The following is a 23,756-nucleotide window of genomic DNA, read 5'->3' as shown; positions in this document are numbered from 1 at the left end:
TATAAGGAGTCATTGTGAAAAGAGGTGGGGTACAAAGGAATGTAAATAAACCACTGACAGCTCCCAGACCCTGGAAGCTCCTTTTCTATACATGCAGTTCTGCTTCCTTACTGCCCCTGGTGGAGTCCTCCTTCCAAAATCAATCAGGGACAGGACTCAAAACAATAGCAGCAAAAACAGAAGCTGAACAAAAACCTGATAACTAGAGAGTGAACTGATGATAATGCCAACCTTATGATAATGAGCTGCCTGGCTCCTACTGATTGCTCCTTTAAGAAACTCAGCACCTCTTATCTAATTGTCTGGAAGGCTGCATAATGTACCAAATGAAGCTCAGTAAGGGGGACAATCCTCCGTGCAGTAACCTCCACTGAAGGCTTAGGGCTGCTGGATCACCTGTGTGGCAGTGTCTTTTTTTTTAATTATTGCAGTAAAAAACATAAAACTTACCATCTTAACCATTTGTAACTGTGCAGTACAGTAGCGTTATGTGTAACAGATCCCTAAAACTTCATCTTGCAAAACTGAAACTCTATATCCATTGAACTCACCCTTTCCCCTCTCCCCAGCCCCTGGCAACCACGTTCTACTTCCTGTTTCTAAGAGCCTGACTACTTTGGATGCCTCACAGAAGTGGAATCATGCAGTATTCATCTTTTTGTGACTGGCTTATTTCACTTCCCATAATGTCCTCAAGGTTCATCCATGTTGTAGCAGATGACAGGATTTCCTTGTTTCTTAAGGCTAAATCATATTCCATTGTAATACCATTTGACCCAGCAATCCCATTACTAGGTATACACCCAAAGGAATATAAATCATTCTATTATAAAGATACATAGATGCATATGTTTACTGCAGCACTATTTACAATACCAAAGACATGGAGCAGCCTAAATGCCCATCAGTGATAGACTGGACAAAGAAAATGAGGTACATATACACCATGGAGTACTATGCAGCCATAAAAAGGAACAGGATCATGTCCTTTGCAGAAACATGGTTGTTGCTAGAAGCCATTATCCTCAGCAAACTAACACAGGAACAGAAAACCAAACACTGCATTTTCTCACTTATAAATAGGAGCTGAATGATGAGAACACATGGACAAATAGAGGGGGGAGCAACACACACTGGGGCCTGTTGGGGGTTAGGGGAAGGAGAGCATCAGGAAGAACAGCTAAGCGACACTGGGCTTAATACCTTGGTGATGGGATGATCTGTGCAGCAAACCACCATGGCACATGTTTACCTGTATAACAAACATGCACATCCTGCACATGTACCCTGAACTTAAAAGTTGAAGAAAAAAGAAATTCCATTGTATGTAGGTGTACACACACACTGACACACACACATCCCTCCCACATTTTCTTTATCCATTCATGTGTTGATGGACATTGAGGTTGCTCCACCTCTTGGTTATTATAAATGTTGTGAATAATGCTGCAACAAACATGAATGTGCAAGTATCTCCTTGACATCCTATATATTTTATATGCATATATATTTATGTGTGCATATATATGTAAATTATATATATATATATAAATATCCAAAAGTGGGATTGTTGGATTGTATGGTAATTCTATATTTATTTTTTTGAAGAACTTCCATACCGTTTCCATAATGGCCACACTTACAATCCCACAAACAGAACACAAGAGTTCTAATTTCTTCACATCCTTGTCAACACTTGTTATTTTCTGTGTATTTTTATTTTTATTTTTGAGATGGAGTTTTTCTCTTGTTGCCCAGGCTGGAGTGCAATAGTGTGATCTCAGCTCACTACAACCTCTGCCTCCTGGGTTCAAGTGATTCTCCTGCCTCAGCCTCCCGGGTAGCTGGGATTACAGGTGCCCTCCACCATGCCTGGCTAATTTTTTGTATTTTTAGCAGAGAAGAGTTTTCACCATTTTGGCCAGGCTGGTCTTGAACTCCTGACCTCAGGTGATCCACCTGCCTCAGTCCCCCGGTGCTAGGATTACAGGGGTGTGTGTGTGTGTGCGTGTGTGTGTTTAATAGTTGCCATCCACTGGTGTGACATGATATCTCAATGTGATTTTGATTTGCATTTCCCTGATAACTGGTGATATCGAACATCTTTTCATACGCTTGTTGGTCATTTGTGTATTTCAGTCTTTCACAACCATAGCACAACTTGGGGTTTCTAGCTAGAGCTTTTACATGCCTTGGAGATTTGGATGTAGAGAGATTGGGACATGGTTTCACTGTATTTGACCACTGAAAGGCAAGCAACATTTCACTTACATGGTGAGTAAGCAGTGAGATTTTTTTTTTTGCCTGGGCATTGCCTGATATTTTACTTTGAAAACAAGCTAAAGATATTGACTGCTGTATGCCCAGAGGTAATAAGCTATTGATGGCTATAATGGAAAAGGCCAACTGAACAGATGTATTTTACTTGGGAGAGAAAATTTTTCTCCCCTCTGGCATTTTATATATGTGTGTGTGTGTGTGTGTGTATACACACACACACACACACACACATATATGAGAAACATCTTGAATATAAAAAGAGACATTAAGTATTCCTGCTACTTGCTTTTTCTATGGTAGTGAATTTTCATAAGGAATTGCAAAAAGACCCAAGTCCTTTTTTTGAAGGCACTATGCTAACATCAAACAATCTTTCATCAGAAAAACCCAGTGTATGAAAGTAGCTAGCTCCACGTGGTCACAGTACAATGATTGTGTCCATACATTAAAGTTGGGGTTATGAGGGAAAGTAGCCTCTGTGTCACTGCTTATGTGTCACAAAGTAGCAGGAAGGTGACACAGAGCCTGGAGCAGGCAAGGAGATGTCTGTGTTCTTTCTCTCCTTTGCCAGCCTCCCTCCCCCGACTTTTCCATGCCCTTCCCTGGGGACTCCATCGCCTCTTTTGGTTTTAACTGCTGAAGCCACAACTATGATGCAGTTGCTTGTTGTGAATCACTATTTGAATGTTCGCATACATCTTAAAATTCCTTTTTTTTTTTTGAGATTGAATTTTGCTTTGTTGCCCAGGCTGGCGTGCAATGGCACAATCTCGGCTCACTGCAACCTCTGCCTCCCGGGTTCAAGCGATTCTCCTGCCTCAGCCTCCTGCGTAACTGGGATTACAGGCAGGTGCCACCACGCCTGACTAATCGTAATCCCAAAGTGCTGGGATTACATGCATGAGCTCCCGCTCCTCAGATTAGTTCATTCATAGTACTCTCCACGTTAGCATTAAAAAGGAACTAAGGCATCATATAACTGAATCCTATTATTTTATGGATGAGTAGACCAAGGTCCAGAGAAATTAGGTAATTCTTGAAAGGCTGCACAGCTAGTTAACAGCATCACTTTAGAATTTTCCTATGTTTTTTTCCCTGATGATGGCTCTGCCGTTTTCTCAAATACTTAGTTTCTAATGTGGGGATACTTTTTGAGTCCTTCTTAATTCTTAGTCCCCTTTACCATCATTCAACAGGTTTTATTGATCTTCTTTCAAGTTGCAGGTATTGCCAACTCACCTGCATCTTACTTCTGTTTTTAGTACCTCATGACCCCATTCCTGCATCTCCTAGGTTATCTTAATAGCTTATCTGATCTACCTCTAGTCCACTGGTTATTAGCTCTGGCTGCTCATCATATTGACCTGGGGCATGTTAACAACAGCAGAAGCCCACCTCTGCCTGCCAGTCTTTCCCACCCCATTCTGGTTGAATTGGTCTGGGGAGGAGCCTTGGTGGGTATTTTTCAAATCCAAATCCACAGGTGATTATAATGGGTAGCCAGGATTAAAAACCTTTTCCAGAAATGTTTGCCACTGCCCACTTCTTTGGCAGTGTCAATGTGATGTTTGCCCATGTCAATCAAATGTTTGCCACCAAAGCACTTCTTTGGCAGTGTCAATGTGATGCTTGAGAACTTTCTGTGCCTTCTCATTGCCATTAGTTTCTAGATATCTGCTTCTTCCAAGCATTCAAAGATTTTGTGACTTTGCCTTTTGGTAGGAACCCTATGTTCTAGACATATCATTTGCATGTTAGCTTCGAAATCATCGCTGAAAATATCCAACATTCATTTCAAGTTGTAGAGCCCTTTGCTGTTCTCTCTGCCCATCCAAAACCCACTGGCTCCTCAAGGGCATCTCAGGACTACCTTCCTCCAAGGAGCCATGTCTGACTATTCTGGTCATTATTTCTGCCACTTGCCTCAAACTGTCTTATTCTGGTTTGTACTCTCTTATTCTAAGTAAGTATTTTCAGCTCTTTAGTGAGATGGAGAGCTCCTCGAGGGAGGGGAAATGGCACATTTTTTTTTTTTTTTCTGGAGTCCCTACAGCATCAAACAATGGCTGACATGTTAGAGGTAAATTTGATTAAACTTGGTATAGACCCAGGAGACTAGAAGGGAGCTTAGAGAATTTTTGTGGTGGCCCCTTTTCACAGCAGAAAGGCAGGTACAGAATCCCATTCAGACAGACCTAATGTTAGCTCTCGTTCCACAGGTCCTGGTTACCTTCAGTCTCCAGGAGACTGTGCTAGATGTGGCATTTCTGCAGCCCAGCAGCAACTCTGGCACATTAGACTGCAGTTTGTGCTGCCAACATAGGTCACAATTACAATTTGAGAAACAACACTTTATAGTAACAATAAAACTTAGATGAACCAGAAGCAACTACCTGGAACATTCAATTAGCCAGTTTTCCTCCACTCAACCATTAACACAAAGAGATTCATTACATGAGAATAAGTGGATAGGCAGGAAATTATTTAAAAAACAAAACAAAAGGGAAACCTCCCCACCCACCACCATCAGATTAGGTTGAGAGTATTGGTGGAAATTTGGGCCATCAATCTTGTGGCTTCTACAACCATCTAAACAAAAACCCGCACTGAAATTTGCTGTCAGAATGATGACTTCATGATACTGCAAGATGTTTATTCGTCCATTCACTTATTTATTCAGTCTTTCTTGTTGTCCTCAATCTGCTAAGCACTGTACAAAGAACCTAGGTTCCTGGCTTCAAGGAGTTTGAATACCACAAGGGGAGGAAGTATGTGGACACTGATAACTATGCTGCGAAGCAGAGAGTGAGAGAGAACAGGAGAGAAGCATGAGGGCTATGAGACTTCAGAGGTCTGAGAGATCCCTTCTGATTGCTGGACTTGGGAAAGGATTCATGGAGGAGGCAGGCTTTGGTCCTGGTTCTTGAAGGAGGACAAGATTTGGGGAAAGGGTTTACTAAGCCAAGAAAACAACCCTGAAGGTGGGGATGCAGGGCAATGACAAGTGTTCCCATGTAACTGGAACACACCTATGTAATGGAATATTGCGTGAGATAGGAGATCAGAGTGAATAGCAGGATGGGGCCAAATTACGGATGGCTTGGGGATGCACTTAAAGGTTTTTTGTTGGGCGCAGCGGCTCACACCTGTAATCCCAGCTCTATGGGGGGCCAAGGCAGGCAGATCACTTGAGGCCAGGAGTTCAAGACCAGCCTGGCCAACACGGCGAAACCCTGTCTCTATTAAAAATACAAAAAATAGCTGGGGGCGGTGGCATATGCCTGTAATTCTAGCTACCTGGGAGGCTGAAGTGAGAATTGCTTGAACCAGGAAGGCAGAGATTCCCTTGAGTCGAGATTGCGCCACTATACTCCAGCCTGAGTGACAGAGCAAGACTGTTTCAGAAAAAAAAAAAAACTTTTCTTTTTTTTTTGGGTGGAAAATATTTTTGAGTGGGGCAATCCTTTAGGACAATTGTGGCATCAATGAGCAGGGAAGATATACCATAGCAGTATAGCAGTAGGGCAAACAGGTAAAGGCTGTCTAATCCAGGGGAGTGGGCCTGAACTGGGACAGAATGACAATGGGAGTGGAGGAGAGGCTGATATGGGAAATGAAAGAAGTATGCTCACACCTGGGGACTGGTTGTACACACACACACAGACACTGACACACACACACACAGACACACACAGAGACACAGACACACACACACACACAGACACAGACACACATGAATAGGGAAGCCAGTCAATGTAGTTTTGAGCCAACCATGAGGGCTGATGGTCCCTTAATTAATAGGTGATTCAAAAGGAGGAATATTTTGGGAGGGAAGGTCATGAATACAATTTTGAATACATAAATGCAGGGTATCTGGGTAGAATTGTCTAGCAGGCAGCTTGATGTCTTGGGATGAAGCTGTGAAATGAAGGCAGGGGTGGCAAACAGACACAAGAGTCCTCTGCACGGTGGGACAGGTGGAGCCATGAGAGCAAGAGAGATTCTGAAGGAAAGGGTGGGGAGGGCTGTTATGGGTGGAAAGAGAGTTGAAGACCCCAGAGGAGCAACTGAACAGGTAAGAGAAAATCCAGCGAATACATTGACCAACAGTGTTAGCTGTTACAGGGAGTCCTAAGGGGCTGAAGGGTTGAATCCGTCATTAGATTTTGTTATTGTAGTGAAACTGGCGATCTTTGAGGGGACTTCGTCATTGGAGTCTTGATAAAATTCAGATTTCAAAATGCAGTATGTCATGGGAAAAGAGAAACTGGGGAGAGCACGCCTGTTTTCAGAATACTTCATACGTCAAGACGGGAAAGGAACCCAAGAAATGCTTTCAACAGGAGTGCGATTTTTTTTTGTAAACTACAAGCACCCTGTTTTCCTTAACCATTCCCCATATAAAGAGTTACTTTAGTGTAGAGGTGGTATCTTACTCATCTTTACACTCTGACCACCTCTGCCCTCTGAAAAAAGAAAGCAGAAACACCAGGGCCTGGGCCGCCATGGCTGGAGCTAAGTGGGAGCTCTAGTGATCTGAGGTGGGTGCCCACACTGGGTGGGCTCCTGGAGTGGCTCAGAACATGGGGAGGCATGTGAGGAGGGCCTCTGGAGAGGTCCATGGAGTAGTAGGTGAAGGTCACTTCCACCTACAAGCCACACAAAGCCATCATGTCTCGAGTGCTATGTGCCTGGCATTGCGCCAATCCTCTCCACTCTCCGTCCTTTTCTAACTTGCTTCCCAGCCTATCTCTGGACGGTGCAACCACTTTTTCATCTAGAAAATGGGTAATTATTTTTGAAGCCCCTCTCTGGCTTCCAAATTGCTTTTCTCTTCTGGTTCTCTTCCTGTCTCTCAGATTGCCCTCTCCTGATTTTCTTCATCAACTTCTCTTCCTTCCCAGTCCAATGTGGCTTTGTCATCTGGCGCTCCTCTCTATGTACACAGTGGGTGCTCTCTGGGAGAGCTCAGCCCCGCTTACGGCTCCAAGTCCTCTCCAAGACTCCCCAAATGCTCTGGCTCCAGCTCCTCAGTGCCTCATTCAAGTGCCCTATTTCTGGCCTTCCTCACTTCAGTGTCTCTCAGACCTCTGAAGCTCAACAAGTCCAAAACTCACCTCATCATCCTTCTGCCTAAGCTTGGCCCTTCACTTGTGTTTCCCGTTAGCTTCCTGACATCATCTTCCACCCAGCCTCGGGTCACAGTCCTCCTCCCTGAGCCTGTCCTTCACATTCATTATTCACCAACCTTCTTTATTTCATCAATGACATGACGGAAATATCCCCAATATCCAACCCCAATGTGCTATTTCCACCACCACTTTCTTAATTCTGGCCCTCACGTCATTTGCTACTGAGGTATATTTCCAAATACAGATGTTTTTACCCTCCCATTAAAAAATTTCTTTTGGTGACATCTGATTATATAAACCTCAGATTCCTTTGCTTGGGATAGAAGGTCCTTTTTTTCTTTTCTTTTCTTTTGAGACAGGGTCTCACTCTGTCACCCAGGCTGGAGTGCAGTAGCACAATCATAGCTCACTGCAGCCTCAAACTCCTGGGCTCAAGAAATCCTCTTTCCTCAGTTTCCCAAGTAGCTGGGACTACAGCCACATGCTAGCACACCTGGCTAATTTTTAATTTTTCTTAATAGATAGGGTCTTGCTATGTTGCCCAGGTTGGTCTCAATCTCTTAGCCTCAAGCCATCCTCCTGCCTTGGCCTCCCAAAATGTTGGGATTACAGGTATGAGCCACCGTGCCCAGCCAGAAGGCTATTTTTTAAAGGGCTCCTCCTTCATTTTGGCCATCCCCCTTTCCCATTTAGTTTATGTTAGAGCTTTTCTGAACACATCTCCCTGACTTTGCTTGAACCATTTCATCTGCTTGGAAACAAACAGCCTTGTCTTTTTCCCACTTTGGTGAAAGCAATGCCCAGCTAAAATTTTACCACTTGGGTAGAATTTTCTACAATTCTGCTAAGCAGATTTAGTTTACTGCCCACTTTGGATTCTTATCACCCTTTGCTAATACTATTTATTTTGTCCCATTACATAATTATCTCCCTGTCTTCCATCCTAGCTTATGAATGGACATGGCAGAGCCTTTCTTATTAATCTTTGTATCTCTTGCAATGAGCAACAGACCTTGGGTCACAGGTGGTGCTTGATAGATGCTTGTGGAACTGAACTGAAACCACAAAGAGCCCTCGCTCTCTTTTTTTAAAGTTAATGACTCTAGTGAATTGACTCAGGCCTCCTCATCCCCATGGATTACAGACTAGTTAAAGTAAATTATATGGCAAGCATAGACCTTTCTTTTGTCAGAAACAGAAATCTATCCCCCCTTAACCTATAGTCATTGGACTAGATTTCCCCAATAATTATTCCATGACTTTATCTCTTTCCTAGCACATTGCAACTTTCTCCTTTATGCCCTAGCTTAGCTACGTAGTTTTCCCCTGATCAACAAGTTACCTTTTGAGAGACATATTTTGGAAAATTATACATTTCAAACTTGTTTTTGTAGACAGCTTCAAGGAATGACTGTGATGGTTGTGTGTGTGGCTGTGTGTGTATGTGTGTGTGTATGTATATCTACCTAAATTTATATCAGCATAAACCTTTTTGTTAAGAAGATGTTTAGTAGTAAGCCAATTAAATAATTTACTTAATGAATAATGTTGTCTTTTATGTTAAATTCTAGCCAGACCTGGATGGTAATTAGCAGGGTCATTAACAATTGGAAAATATGTTTCAGAAAAAATTCAGAGAGCCAGTTTAAAAGAATTTGGTGGACAGACACTTAGCCATGGCTGTGACAGTGTGAATGGGATAGAATCAAACCAGAATTGAGAAGTGTGTCAGTTTGATTTATACTTATATGGCCAACTATGGAGACTGAGCATGAGTACAGTTTCTGCTAAAAAGCCAAAGTGACATATAAAATCCCAGTCCAATTAAATTGTGGCAGTAGCCACATGCCACCGCAGAACGTGACAGTGAAATGTGGGCTGCTCTAGGGATGTATTTGAGGGGTAAAAAGTTGCTTGAACCATAGTTGCAAGGCTATCATCTACATTCTGATTTGTAAAAAAATTACGGGTTACATTTTCTTTCCTCAAAATTTTTTTACCAAGGCTAAAATGTAGCCAACACTTGAGAATATTCCTTTTGAGACAGTGGCGAATACTAACTTGATGTAAAGTTATGACTACTTTAAAAAAATAGTCACAAATGGGCCCTTAACATTTTTTTTTTCTTTAAACTTGGTGCATCACTGAGTATGGACGAAGGAAGGTGACAGGATCTTGTCCTGATTGGATAACTGCCACAGAGCCGGCTGGGAAGTACCCATGATGCCAGGTGGAGTTTGGAGTTTCTAGGGCTAGAAGGTCTGGCAACTGTGGCTCTCTTTCTATCGGACACAAAAAGGATAGCTTAGGTTACAGCTGTCTATACTTTGGCTGAGAGGAAACAAATTTAGTGACTTGCACTGAATCTAAGGGAGGATGTTCTGGAACGTGTGGGGTGGAATGCGGCCAGTGCTGCTCTGCTGTTCTCTACCTGCTTCCTTCCTGCTGGGGTCATTCTAGGCTGGCCCCTGCAAGAATGTGGTGCATCTCAAATTTTCATGGATCTGAAAATCCTATCCTTATCACTTACAAGGTCTCAGGTATACATATATTCCAGAACTCTAGAAATAATTAGACAAGCTACTATGAAAGAGAAAGCATTATACATCAGTTAAAAACATATGCAAAACCAAGGCTAATTAGAGAAAGATAATATTCATGCAGATTTTACAAACCGTGTCTTTAGGGTGGCCCAATAAGTAGAAATATGGGGACCCATGCTTGTCACTTTTCATGCACATGGAGAGACTGGAAGGTACCATTCCTAAAGGAAGGGGAGGAACAGCCTAGGACCAATCATTAGAATTAACAGAACCAGTAACAAAGATATATTATTACTGTTAGAATCAAGATTGCTTAGTATGTTTAGAGCAGTTGAATAAAAATTATCTAGGCAGTAAGAATAAAGACTTTAAGTAAAGCTAACCCTATCAAGCATGCAGCAAGTGAAATTAGTGAAAGACTGAGCTATATGTGTATTTCAAAAGTAGACTTTTCTCAAAATACTGAGGGCATCCTGAGGTGCTTTAATGGAGGCACAAATGTTAATAAAATTTGAATGGTAATATATAAATTCTTGTAGGCTTTTCTCATAATAATGAGACGTTTTAGTGATATCAACTGTCATTTGAGAATCGGTCACAGTAATCATTTCTAAAATTTAAAAGGATTATAAAAATAAATACATAGTGTCCCCACGTTTATATTTATATTGTCTCTAATAATCTCATAAATTCATATAGTTCCCCTTACCACTAAAACTTTTCTTATTAAATTCAAAGTTCATGGTCGGGCACAGTGGCTCATGCCTATAATCCCAGCAATTTGGGAGGCTGAGGTGGGCGGAACGTTTGAGGTCAGGAGTTCAAGGCCAGCCTGGCCAACATGGTGAAACCCCATCTCTGCTAAAAATATAAAAATTAGCTGGGCGTGGTGGTGCGCAACTGTAGTCCCATCTACTTAGGAGGCTGAGGCAGGAGAATCACTTGAACCCCGGAGGCAGAGGTTGCAGTGAGCCGAGACAGCACCACTGCATACAAGCCTGGGCATCAGAGTGAGACTCTGTCTTAAAAAAAAAAAAATCATAGTTGACTTGCTGGATGTAATTGCTTTCTGGAAGAAAATAAAACTGAAAAAAAATGTAGCAGTGTCTTGCCTGTTCTTTTCCACTGTACTCACCTGCTGTGGGTTGTGCTTTGAAACCACCCTCTTTGTGGTTCTCTTGGTCTGAATCTAGCTCAGATCATGGACTCCAGTTCTTTACCTACAAAAAGTACTAGAAATTCTGGAATATCTAGATAGTAATTTCCAAGAGACAGGTCCCTAGAAGAGGCAACAACTGCTCCCTGCACTGCCTGTGTTCGCTCAGCTCTAGCTCAGGTGAGATAAGGGGGATGTGCTCATGGTGAGCTTAATGTGATCAGAAGAACTTAATCCATGCAGCTTGGATGTTTTGAGGCCTGATTTCCTCTTTGCCAGCAACACTGATTCTCCCCATGTACATGCCCAACTTGCTCCACACGTGGCGCTATGTATACACGGCTTCAATGTACAGAATGGAATTGCACTCCACATCAATTTTGGGTTTTGCCACAGGGGGTATTTTTCATAGCATGGTGTGTTTGAGGAAAGGGCGAGTACAGGCGAAGCCCTAACACCTCGAGGTTAAATGGAAAGTAGAACCTCTGGGTGGTAAGAAAGCACATGCTTAACAATAAATGTCAGAAGTAGAAATTAAATTTCAGGATTTATTAATTGAGTTTACCACTTAGCCCTGCCAAGATGCAAGTAATTTTGTGTGAAAATGATCAAGCTGTTTCAGTGTCACACAGCGAAGGCTCTCATTTGGTTTTAAACATGGCCTTTACTGGGCTTGGAAGATACACGTGCTAGGAGACCTCATGTCCAGAAGGTCAAATAAAAGGGCCCAGAGCATGGTGGAAATAAATTGCTGTGAAGGCTGGAGTAGAAACTGCAGTGAAATGTGAGAAACAGAGAGTTGCATACTGTGTTAGGCATATTAATGCATACATTATGAGTGTACTTGTCCAATCCTAAAACCCAGGATCCCAATAAGGCCAGGGTCACTGTTGAAGAGTTCATGCTGAACAGACCAGAGACCTTGCTACAGAACTGTAAAAGCAGGTTATTTTGAAAGCAAATGTTGAGCCACTTTATAGTTAACAGCTATTTAGTCTGGGCTAAGTGTGTGTTTGTTGTTCTATTAAAAAATCTTGAATCCAAACAGCACATTGATGAATGTGTGATTCTTAAGTTTAGGGATTTTGTTGTAGAGAATACAATTCAAGCCTGGAGTAAGGCATTATATGATTTTATTTGTGATCCTGATGGAAGGTTTATAGTTAAATATTGGGAGTTCTTATCAGAACAGGACATTGGGGCAATCCTAACTTTGAGCAAGGCTGTAGACAGTTTGTGAATAACAAAAATCTGGACTTATGGTAAAAAATACAGAGACAATAAGAAAGTTGTTGGTTGCCAGGGTGAATGTGGACAGAATGGATGAATAGATGGAGCACAGAGTGTTTTTAGGGCAGTGCCATTACTCTGTATGATACTACAATGGTGGACACATGTCATTAGACATTTGCACCCATAGAATGTACAACAGTGGTCTCCAACATTTTTGGCACCAGGGACTAGTTTTATGGAAGACAATTTTTCCACAGACCAGGTAGGGGTAGGGGGATGGCTTCAGGATGAAACTGCTCCACCTCAGATCATCAGGCATTAGATTCACACAAGGAACAGGCAGCCTAGATCCCTCGCATGTGCCATTCACAGTAGGGTTTGCGCCCCTATGAGAATCTAATGCTGCCACTGATCTGACAGGAGGTGGAGCTCAGGCAGTAAAGCTCGATCGCCCACTGCTTACCTACAGCTGTGTGGCCTGGTTCCTAACAGACTATGGACCAGTCAGGATCTGCAGCCCAGGGTTCAACACTAAGACCCAACCCTAGTGTCAACTGTGGACTCCGAGTGATAACAATGTGTCAATGTAGGTTCGTCAGTTGTGACAAACGCACACAGCGGTGGGGGTGCTGATCATGGCGGTGGCTATGCATGAATGGGAGCAGGGAGTATATGGGAAATCTCTGTGCCTTTCTCTCAAATTTGCTGTGAACCCAAAACTGCCTTAAAAAATCAAGTCTTCAAAAAAGCTGGCCTTTACGGACTCACTGTTTCTTCCACATGAGGGGTTTAGACTACTTTAGTTAAAAAAATGAAAGCTTGAGTTATTTGACTAGGGGAAGGCAGGACAGGGCAGTAGGCACGGGTCTGGCTGAAGTGATGCTTTGGAGACTGGTCTCTTGCTGGTTATGGCAGTTGGTTGGACCTACCCTGGAATTTGTCTTAAGATACTGGACTGTACTTTGAGCAGCCGGGCTTTGTTGTTAAACTCCTTAAGATCAACACCTTTTCTGTAATGTCTCTATTTCAAGACAAGAGAAAATTAGACTGGAGGAAACAGCTTTGGCATGTAGCACCAACTTTGAAACGGGTCCAGCCGACAGGTTCGAAGGCTTTTCTGGAATCAACATTCTCATGTTGTGAAACACAGGGCCAGACCCTCCGTGATGAGGAGAGCTCAGATTGTCAAAAAGGCATGATATGGAAAATGGGAGGACAATGGGAGGAGAACCTAGTTTCCTTTCTCTGAGTTGCAAGGGCTGACAAGTCAGAATGGAGAGCAATTCAGATGTGAGGGACAAAGGCTGAAGGGGTGGGGCACACTCAAACAGGGGGAAGCCATGGACAGAAAGAGGGCAACAAGTAGAAACTTCAGCAGGCCTGGCCTTTACAATGGAACTAGAGCAGATACATCTTGCAATCCCCAGGATATGATATTCCCTGAATTCCCTGGAATGGCATTAATATTGAAAAAACATAGAGTCCTGGACTGAACTGACTCAGTCAAAATCTCCAGAGGCTCTGTGGAGAGCAAGAGGGAATGCAGGCATCTGTGTATTTAAAAGGCTGAATCATTTCTCTAAGACTCTGTGTGTGTGTGTGTGTGTGTGTGAGAGAGAGAGAGAGAGAGAGAGATTGAAAGAGAGAGAGAGGAAGACAGAGAGAGGAGAGAGAGACAGAGAGAGAGAGAGAAAGAGAGAGAAGTTTCTGATTCCTCTTAAAGAAGTGTTAATTTTTCTCCTCTTCTGCATCTTATGATTTTCTTAGTTTCCATATTTGATCTTGTCCCTTCATCCTCAATCTCAGCTCCTCACCCCACAATCCCCCGTAGTGTAAGAAACATTTTCTTAAATTGGTGACTTCTTTAAGGTCTGCTCCAAAGTTCTTACAGTATTCAGCAATGTTTCCACTAAGACAGCTGCCTTTTCTCCTGGACTCTTAGGGAAAGCAGCCCTCTTGTGGGAGAGCTCAGCTTCGTGTTGGGGCAAGGAAGGGAATGTTCCTATTAGATCCTAAAATATGACTCTCCATGATGGGTTACTAGAGGAGCTGGTACCTTTAGGTTTTCCAGGATCTATATGGGTGTGTTTCTTGATGGAGTTTGGGAAAGACACCTCTTTATTCACTCATCTCCTCCACAACTTAAGTGTTTGGGAATTGAGGAAGGCTGGACCTTAAGAGCTAAACAGGTTCTTCTTGGTAGATGTCTTGGTCACTATATATATGTACTTTTTTTTTTTTTTTAGACGGAGTCTTGCTCTGTTGCCCAGGCTGGAGTGCAATGGCATGATCTCGGCTCACTAAAACCTCTGCCTCCTGGGTTCAAGCCAATTTTCCTGCCTCAGCCTCCCGAGTAGCTAGGATTATAGGCACATGCCACCACACCTGGCTGATTTCAGGCACATACTACCACACCCGGCTGATTTTTGTATTTTTAGTAGAGATGGGGCTTCACCATGTTGGCCAGGCTGGTTTTGAACTCCTGATCTCAGGTGATCCACCCACCTCGGCCTCCCAAAGTGCTGGAATTACAGGCATGAGCCACTTGAGCCACTGCACCTGGTCTGGTCTAATGTATTTTTATCAGAGTCTTAAACACCTAATAAATTAGGACTTGCAGGTTGTGGGCAGGGCACAGTATATCCTTAAAAAGAAAAATGCAGGTTGCAAATCATGTAAGAGTATCTAAAAAAGAAGGAATATCATTATAGGCCATGATTTTCAATAAGACAATGGGACGAAATGTGATTTCATCTTATCCTAAAATCACTTACAATAGCAAATGAGGTTTGCGCTGAGCAGTGGGGAAAAAGAATTCAGTGTTGTGTTCTTTAAGAAAACCCCTGGCCAGGCCCGGTGACTCATGTCTGTAATCCCAGCAGTTTGGGAGGCCAAGGAGGATGGATCACCTGAGGTCAGGAGTTTGAGACCATCCTGGCCAACATGTGAAACCCGGTCTCTACTAAAAATACAAAATATTAGCTGGGTGTGGTGGTACATACCTGTAGTCCAAGCTACTCAGGAGGCTGAGGCAGGAGGATCGCTTGAACCTGGGAGGTGGAGTTTGCAGTGAGCCGAGATCACGCCATTGCACTCCAGCCTGGACTACAGAGCCAGACCCTGTCCCTACCACCAAAAAAAAAAAAAAAAAAAAAAAAAAAAAGAAAGCCCCTGTCTCTGGCTCCATGGAATAGGAACTTATTTATTGCAGGTTTTATGGTTAGTGGATTTCCTGGGGTTGCCTAAATGCTGCAGAGAGCATCCTGAGCCTTTCAGCTAGGAAGAACCCTGTTCTCTGTATGATATAACCCAGGGTTCTGCCAGACATTCTGTCCCCTTCCCTAGGTGCTTTATCATTTTCTAATATGCGGTGGAAGGTGTTCTTGAGTGATTTGTGGAACCTCTCATGGAAAAGGAAGATATGCTCAACCATGAATGTCAGAAGCTGAAATTAAATTTCAGAATTTATTATTGCAGTAAGCCACCTTTTGCCCTATTAAAAATGCAGGTGAATTAGTGCCAAGGCTATGGAGCCACTTAAAGCTCCCATCAATGTGGTCTCTGAAGAAGAGGTTAGGGCAATGGTGACCCTCCTTTGTCTTTTATTGAGGGGGCACATCAGCACACCAAGGCAGACCCAGGATGTGAGGTAACACGTCCAGGCTCCCAGAAGTGGCTGACAGCCGCAGGAGGTGAAGAGTGAATTTGATAGATGAAGTTTTGGCTCATTAAATTAGAATTTAGAATAATTCAGACAAGGTCTCTGTAGAGATTTACCCACACTCAGCAAGTTCTTTCTTCAGAAAAAGTACTAATTATTAGCACAAATATTATAAAGGAAATTCTTAACAAACTGAAGAAGCCAAGTGCTCTTCAAGGATTCTTAACACTCTAGAAGTACTTGTTAAATTCTACAAATAATTAATAAAACCCATTTAAATGTTTTTCATGAGAGCAGATCCTTTGAGACCTTTTTATGAGTCACTACTCTGCTAAAAACACATTTCTTCATTATTAGTGTCACTATTAGTGTCATTATTAGTGTCAGCTCACGGAGGACCAGGACTGTATTTTACCTTCAGTGCCTGCAAAGCATCCTGCACATAGTAGGTGTTCAGTAAATCTGGTTTAGTTGAGGAAATATTAATTATATCAACTAATAATATTAATCACAGGATTTGTTCCATATAGAGTACTTGGTAGGAATATATTGTCTGGAGTTTATTTTTGTATTACTGGAGGGAAGAAAGGATGTGCTCAGCAGATAATAGCAAAAAAGATTATAACGGCGTACTTATAATGTTTACTTGGCAATATTTTTTCTTTCTTTTGAGATGGGGTCTTGCTCTGTTGCCCAGGCTCATGTGCAGTGGCATGGTCATGGCTTATTGCATTCTCAACTTCCTATGCATAAGTGATTCTCCTGAGTAGCTGGGACCACAGGTGTGTGCTACCACACTTGGCTAATTTATTTATTTATATTTGTAGAGACAAGGTCTCCCTATGTTGCTTATTCTGGTCTTGAACTCCTGGGCTCAAGCAGTCCTCCTGCCTTGGCCTCCCAAAGTGTTAGGATTAGAGGCGTGAGCCACTGCGCCTGGCTGGCAATATATATTCTTAAAGAAGAATAAACAAATGACCCTTACTTATTGCTATCTACATACAGGCCAGTACTGCTTCACCTGCTGCTCTAATATAATTGTTGAAAGTCATTTTAACTTACTGATTAAAGGAAGACTTTTAACTAAACAACTGTTTGGTCCATTCATGTCTTTAGCTATAGTCACTAGCTCAGATCGATCTGTTTCTCCAATTAGTGTAGTTTTATTACACTTACAAAATGTAAACAATTTCATTTACCAAGTGCTTGTAGTCAAGTCAATACCTGTTATATTAAAGATATGATTAACTTTGAAAATGAAAGCATAGGCAGAAGTATAATTCACTGATTGGCTGTTTCTTCCCCTTTGTGTGGGTATGTGGCGTTAGTTGTTGCTGGGCCATTTTCATTGTGAGATTTCTGCTTCATCCTTTTTAACCCTGCCTGTCCTCCTAAGGCCACTGAGACTCCCACTTAAATTGGACTCTCTTCAGTGTTCTATTCATAAAGCCCTGCCCGGTGGCTTTTTAAGAGAATAAACAGGCCAGAGTACCAACCCAGAGTAAAAAGCATGTTTCTATTATGTTTTGCTTTATTCTGATTAACTTTGAACAGCAGACATCAACAAGGGAAAGGCTCCACTTTGGTCTGAACTGCTTATGTTGGGATTTTTTTCATCCAGTGGCACCTCTATTTACCTTGGCCCTGACTCTGTGGCTCAGTTGATAAATCAAGTGTATGTTCCTGTTGTACTCTTTGAATGCTAATGAAGGACGCCTGCATTTCAAGGCAGGCAGCTAATCTGTATAATTTATTCCTGTGCAGTTTTACAACCATGATGCATACTTCCTTTTCTCTTAACCTTTGTGGATTTCATTTGAATAGCAATAACCAGGGTGAAGGAGGGCACTGCTTTTGATGCATCATCTTTTGATTCTCTTCTCAGTATGGCATTGAGATGTGTATCAGGGGAGGGCAACTCACGCTTCCCACTGAGTTTACAATCAACAAATTCTTATCCTGAGGACTGGAGTGGAGTTGAAGTATCTATCTCCTGAGCTTGTCTTTCAAGGACTTAACTATGAAAGCAACTCCTCCTTCAAAGCCCTTATCATTTTCCGACTCCCCTTGCAGCTGCTCGACAGCCTCTGTGTGCAGTCACTACTTTCGGGGTGGCGTTTGTTGATTTCTGCCTCTGAACTGGCTGAGGTGTCACCTGACATTTCATCTCTGGGTAATTAGAGATGACATATTTGCAGCATGTTTGTTCCTTCCCCCAGCTCACTTGGAGTCATGCTGATTTTGTTTAGTCCATGCTCTGACAGATCACCTTTGGTATTTTTTCAATGGTACCTAGGCTTATCTCTCGGTCACAGATCACCTTAAGAACTCAGAGTGAGAGATTTTATTTCTCTTGACAGAAATCAGCCCTTTTTTTGACATGTCCAGAAGTCCGGATAAGGGTCTTGCTTCAAAGCTGTCCTGAATTTTGAATCATAGGGGTATCAACAGGAGGGCTGGTTGAAATCCTTCCATAGGGAATGGTTTAAGAAAAATCAGTTTTCCCATGATTAGGGTGTATTAGGAAAAAGTAGGATTATAATCTTGGCTATATCTACTGGTAAATTCAAGTATTTAATTTTCCTTATAAGAACTTTCTTTTGTTATTGTTGCTATTATTTTGCTGTTACCCAGTTCTGCTACTTAAGAATTTATTAAGATATACTCAAGTTTATCTTAGACAAAAATAATTCCTTTATTACATGAAAGCATCAAGGTGGTGAAAGAAGACAAGAAATTCTGTTTCATGATATAGTCTATTTGATGCTGGAGGAATTATGGTGTTCCTAGCAGTGGGCACTCCTTGGAGGTAGCAGTCACTTGTATAGTGTGACTTTCATAGATGTAGCCACTTCTCTGGCTTGCTTCTGGTGCAGAAAAGGTTAACAGAGCAGGCCTGAGACTGCTCTCCTTAGAAAGGCCAGCTTTCGAGGTTGGCCATTGGCTGATGCCTGGAAATGTGACTGGTAAATCATCCTCTAAGCTAATGTAAACCTTTTGCTAAATTATAAGAGTGTCTCGCTGTATCCAAACTGTTTGTACAATCAGTGTGGTTTGTGCTGAGCCTGCTTTGCTTCTTGGAGTCTGGAAGTGTGGTATGTGCTAGGCAGAGGGTCCCTGCATCACCAGCCCTAGTGAAAACCTCGGGCACTGAGTCTGCAGGGAATTTTCCTGAGCAGCAATGTCACACATACGTTGCTGCATTTTTGTTGCTGGGTGGAAGGAGTGTTGTGGGTGACACCGCGTGTGTGAGAGAGAGCATAAGGCAGCCCGCATGTGGATTCCTCCAGACCCCGCCTGTGTCTTTTCCCTTGTGAGCCCAGTGTGTATTTTCACTATATTGCTGTAATAAATCTTAGCTGTGAGCACAGTTACGTTCTGTGCCCCAGGAGGCCTCCTAGAAAATCTCTAAATGTGAAAGTGGTCTTGGGGACTCCTGGGTCCCATCTCCCCACCCATCAGTCACTGTGAAGTTCCAGAAATAACATTTGATGACATTATCCTCAAAGATGCTACGATCCTTAATCTTGGTTTCTTATGCATAACCACGCACCTTTCAGCTTAGATTTTCCCAGAGAACTAACGTTTATCTCGTTTGACTATTGTCTTACTTCCTTTAAGGAGATTGCCCTGTGCTATTACGTTCTTTCTTTTGTGACATCATCTCTAACATTTTTTACAGTCAAAATCCATCTCAATTTAATATCAAAAGTAGCAGACAAGTGCTGATATTACTAGCAAGTATAATTTAATGTTACACTTTAGAGGAATATATTTAGAAGAAATTCTGCAATACTGCTACAGTTAACAATGTTGATGATTGGCCACTCAAAAGTTTGCCCAGGCTGGGTTCGGTGGCTCACACCTGTAACCCCAGCATTTTGGAAGGCTGAGATGGGCGGATTGTTTTGAGAAGTTCAAGACCGGCCTGGGCAACATGGTGAAACCCCATCTCTACAAAAATACAAAAAAATTAGCTGGGCATTGGTGGCTTGCACCTGTAGTCCCAGCTACTTGGGAGGCTGAGGCTGAAGAATCGCTTGAGCCTGGTTAGCGGAGGTTGCAGTGAGCTGAGATCACACCACTCCACTCCAGTCTGGGTGACAGAGACCTTGTTTCAAAAAAAAAAAAAAAAAAAGGGTGGGCCCAGATATTTAAAAAACTCTGGTTCATTTGAGAATTTCACTGTAATCATATATTTTTGAGTGATGTTAAGAATTAATGAAATACTGTTGACATGATCTTGAATTTTTGTCTTGTTCAAAAACATGTTTTTATTTCTTCCTCATGGTAGTCTGAGGTAGCTTCACATTTGTTCACTACAGTTTGAGTGATGCCGCAGTTTGATCAGTAGTATGTTCTACTTGCTCGCTACAGACAAGCAGCTGACGTGTGGATGCTGAGAAAGTGTGGACCAACAGTGATTCTACAGAAAAATGAAAAGCTCAGGATAGTCATGCTGGTTGGATTAACTTTTTAAAGATAAACTTGTTAGAACAATATTAACTCTATGAAAATGTCTGGGTAGAGATAATATTCAGGTCTCACCATGGAGTGAAGCATACCGTTAAAGGTGGTATGTTTTAGAAGTGATAGAATTTCACAGGTCACTTTGATATTACTGAGTCAGTCAATGCTCTACAGTGCAAAAGTTATTCTATTCCAAGAGTTCAGATTCTTTACAAAGGGATTAATGCTGGTGCATTTTAGCAGGATCATGCCTGTGCTTATTGATAATATATATATTTAAAATATTTCATTAGATTCAAGCATTAAGGGTAGGAATCTGGGATGAAATGTTTCCTTGGGCCTAGAGCCAGCCCTACAGAAGCTTCTGAATGCTTTTTGACTTACTATGAAGGCTTGCTAGCTCTCTTTGTAGGCTTGGAGGGGTGCACAAGATGCTGGAAATATAATGCATTTAAGGCCTTTGAGTTTAGATATTTCAATTGAACTCAGGATATAGATCTGCCCTGCTAAGTAAGGAGATATTAGTCAGTTAGTTAGACAATGTATGCAAAAAGAATAATCTGAAAGGAAAAAGTACTCTTTAGAAATCTTTTTTTTTTTTTTTTTTGAGATAGAGTTTCGCTCTTGTTGTCCAGACTGGAGTGCAATGGTGTGGTCTCAGCTCACCGCAACCTCTGCTTCCTGGGTTCAAGCAATTCTTCTGCCTCGGCCTCCTGAGGAGCTGGGATTATAGGCATGTGCCACCACGCTCGGCTCATTTTGTCTTTTTAGTAGAGATGGGGTTTCTCCATGTTGGTCAGGCTGGTCTCGAACTCCCAACCTCAGGTGATCCGCCCACCCTGGCCTCCCAAAGTGCTGGGATTACAGGCGTGAGCCACTGCGCCCAGCCTAGAAGTCTTTTTTTTTGGGTAGGGGATAGAAGGATGAAAGTGAGTCAATTTATCTCAATCAACTTAGAGCTCATTATTCAGGTCAGCAGTTAGATTTTGTTTTCCTAATCTGAACAGGTATTATCTGCACTAGTCTGATGTGTCTGTATGCATTTCTGTTTCTGTCTGTCACTCACTGAGATTATCTTTAAAGACCACCTCAGGTTTCGGTGCTTTTCATGTAATGACCACTCAGCTGTTTCGGGCACACTAGAGCTATGTTGTCAGTAGTGTCTATAATGGGCTGCTGGGAAACAACAACTTTAAAGATGTTTGAAGACAAATCTGTGAATCAAAACATGCTTTAAAGCCTTCCTCAAAAGCATACAGAAACACAACACAAGAGTGAATTTTCAGAATAATTCCTAAATGCCAAGGAAATGCAACCATTGCGTGAACTGAAGTTTACATTTTAAATTTCACACCCTGAAGACATGCTGCTGGTCCCTGGCCCCAGTTACAAACCCTTTGAGATAGTCTGATGCACAAACAGTGTTAGGAAATAATTGATAAATTACTGTGTACTCAAATGAACAGCAGACCATCAGTCAAATTGTAAAAGTTCTAATATTTAAGGGGTGCTAGATCTCCTCGCACACTCAGAGATGCCCTGGAAGGTCCTACATTTCATATTTTAAACATTCCTTAATGGAGGGAGCAAAAGAAAGAGTTCACACACATTTATTTCCTGGGCATAAACATACGCGTGTGTGTGTGTGTGTGTGTGCGTGTGTGTGTGTACCTATTGATAGCTAAATATATATTTATGTAGAAATAGAGAGCTGATGTCGTTTTATAAATAAGCGTAAGCATTTCGGGTTCACAGAAGGAAGAGCAAAAGGATGAATTAAAACGTGGAACGCACCATATTCTGGGACCTGTCCCGTGCCTCTCTTGAGCAGCAGCCTCACTCGTCTTCCTCCAGATTTGATGAGTTCTATTGCTCTGGCATGTGTCATGTCCCTTGTGCTTTCCCCATTGATTTCAATGATTTGATCTCCTACCTGTTGATTGAAGAAAGATTAAGTCAGTCAAAGATGGTTTTACTCAAGTTGCATTGTCAACAGATTAAAAAAAAATGCATGTCTAGATGACCTGAGAGCATCCAAATAATTTGGTGGTAGCCTGCTGCTTCTTGGAAGAGGCTAATCCCTGGCTGCATCCTGAATCTGATCACCAAACTTTATTTACCTTTACAGAAATGAAAATATCAGACCACGAAGGTTGCAGCCATATGTTACTTTTACTGTTACTTCTTACTTATTATGGCAGAGACTGTAAACTAGTTAGCATTGTTTTAAAAATTAGGGCATATGTCTGATACTAAAATTCACAATAACTTGGCACCTTTGCTTTGAAACAAGAAGTAAACATTTTAAGGCCTTTTTTTTTTTTTTGAGACGGAGTCTTACTCTCTCCCCCAGGCTGGAGTGCAGTGGCACCATCTTGGCTCACTGCAAGCTCTGCACGCCATTCTCCTGCCTCAGCCTCCCGAGTAGCTGGGACTACAGGTGCCTGCCACCATGCCTGGCTAATGTTTTGTATTTTTAGTAGAGACAGGGTTTCACCGTGTTAGCCAGGATGGTCTCGATCTCCTGACCTCGTGATCCGCCTGCCTCAGCCTCCCACAGTGCTGGGATTACAGGCTTGAGCCACCACGCCTGGCCAAGGCCTTTTCATTGAATCTATTGCCAACTTTTGACTTAGTGCAGCATCCAATTCAGCATGTTGGATACACTGATTGGTTTTTGTGCTTCTCTGAGAAATTTTTGTATGTATCATTTAAATTTCCCTGGGTGCTGTTGTGATATTTGCCTTCTTTGTAAACAGTGGTTGGCTGATAATTCACATTTGATCATGAGTTTTCTATTACAGCCCCTTGAATTAAAAATGAGATTCTCCATACTCCCCACATGACTAATGCCCTGGCTAAATCTTTGCCATGCTCACACTTGATTGCCAAAAGCTGTCTGGTTAAATACCAGTTCCTCCTGAATTGGGTTTCATAAGCAATTCCCTTTTGGACTGGGTTCCATAAGCAATTCCCTTTTGGCATTTGTGAATAGATAGTTGAAATAAGGGAGGTGCAACCATGAGCACATCATGTAACTCCCACAGTACCATTACTGTCAGGAACCCTAGAATTAAAAAATGTCTCATCTCAGTGCAAGTAACATAAGACAAATTAACCAGCAAAAGCACAATGAGTGGCTTTGCAAAAATGCTATTTTAGTTAGGTACCTTAAAGCAGATCTCAGTCTAAACTCTGTAATGCAAACAGAACTGTAGAAAAACTCTCTATAGCTTATCATTATCAGTGTGGATGCTGCAGGCTGGCTGAGAATAGGAACA

General features: G+C 42.1%; 1 protein-coding gene across 1 annotated transcript in view; it reads right to left on the bottom strand.

The window, feature by feature from the left end:
* Positions 1–10,051: 10,051 nt before the first annotated feature.
* MAGI2 (membrane associated guanylate kinase, WW and PDZ domain containing 2) overlaps positions 10,052–23,756 on the bottom strand; it is a 1,457,999-nt gene continuing 1,444,294 nt past the window's right edge. The window contains exons 21-22 of the mRNA XM_011927762.1: positions 22,270–22,408; positions 10,052–10,176 (exon numbers count right to left, since the gene is read on the bottom strand). Of these exons, the coding sequence (XP_011783152.1) occupies positions 10,052–10,176; positions 22,270–22,408 (264 nt within the window). The remainder of the gene's footprint in view (positions 10,177–22,269; positions 22,409–23,756) is intronic.

The sequence above is a fragment of the Colobus angolensis genome, unplaced genomic scaffold, assembly GCF_000951035.1.
Source record: "Colobus angolensis palliatus isolate OR3802 unplaced genomic scaffold, Cang.pa_1.0 Scaffold74, whole genome shotgun sequence".
Classification (NCBI taxonomy): Eukaryota; Metazoa; Chordata; class Mammalia; order Primates; family Cercopithecidae; genus Colobus; species Colobus angolensis.
This window is presented reverse-complemented; position numbering and strand designations above follow the sequence as displayed.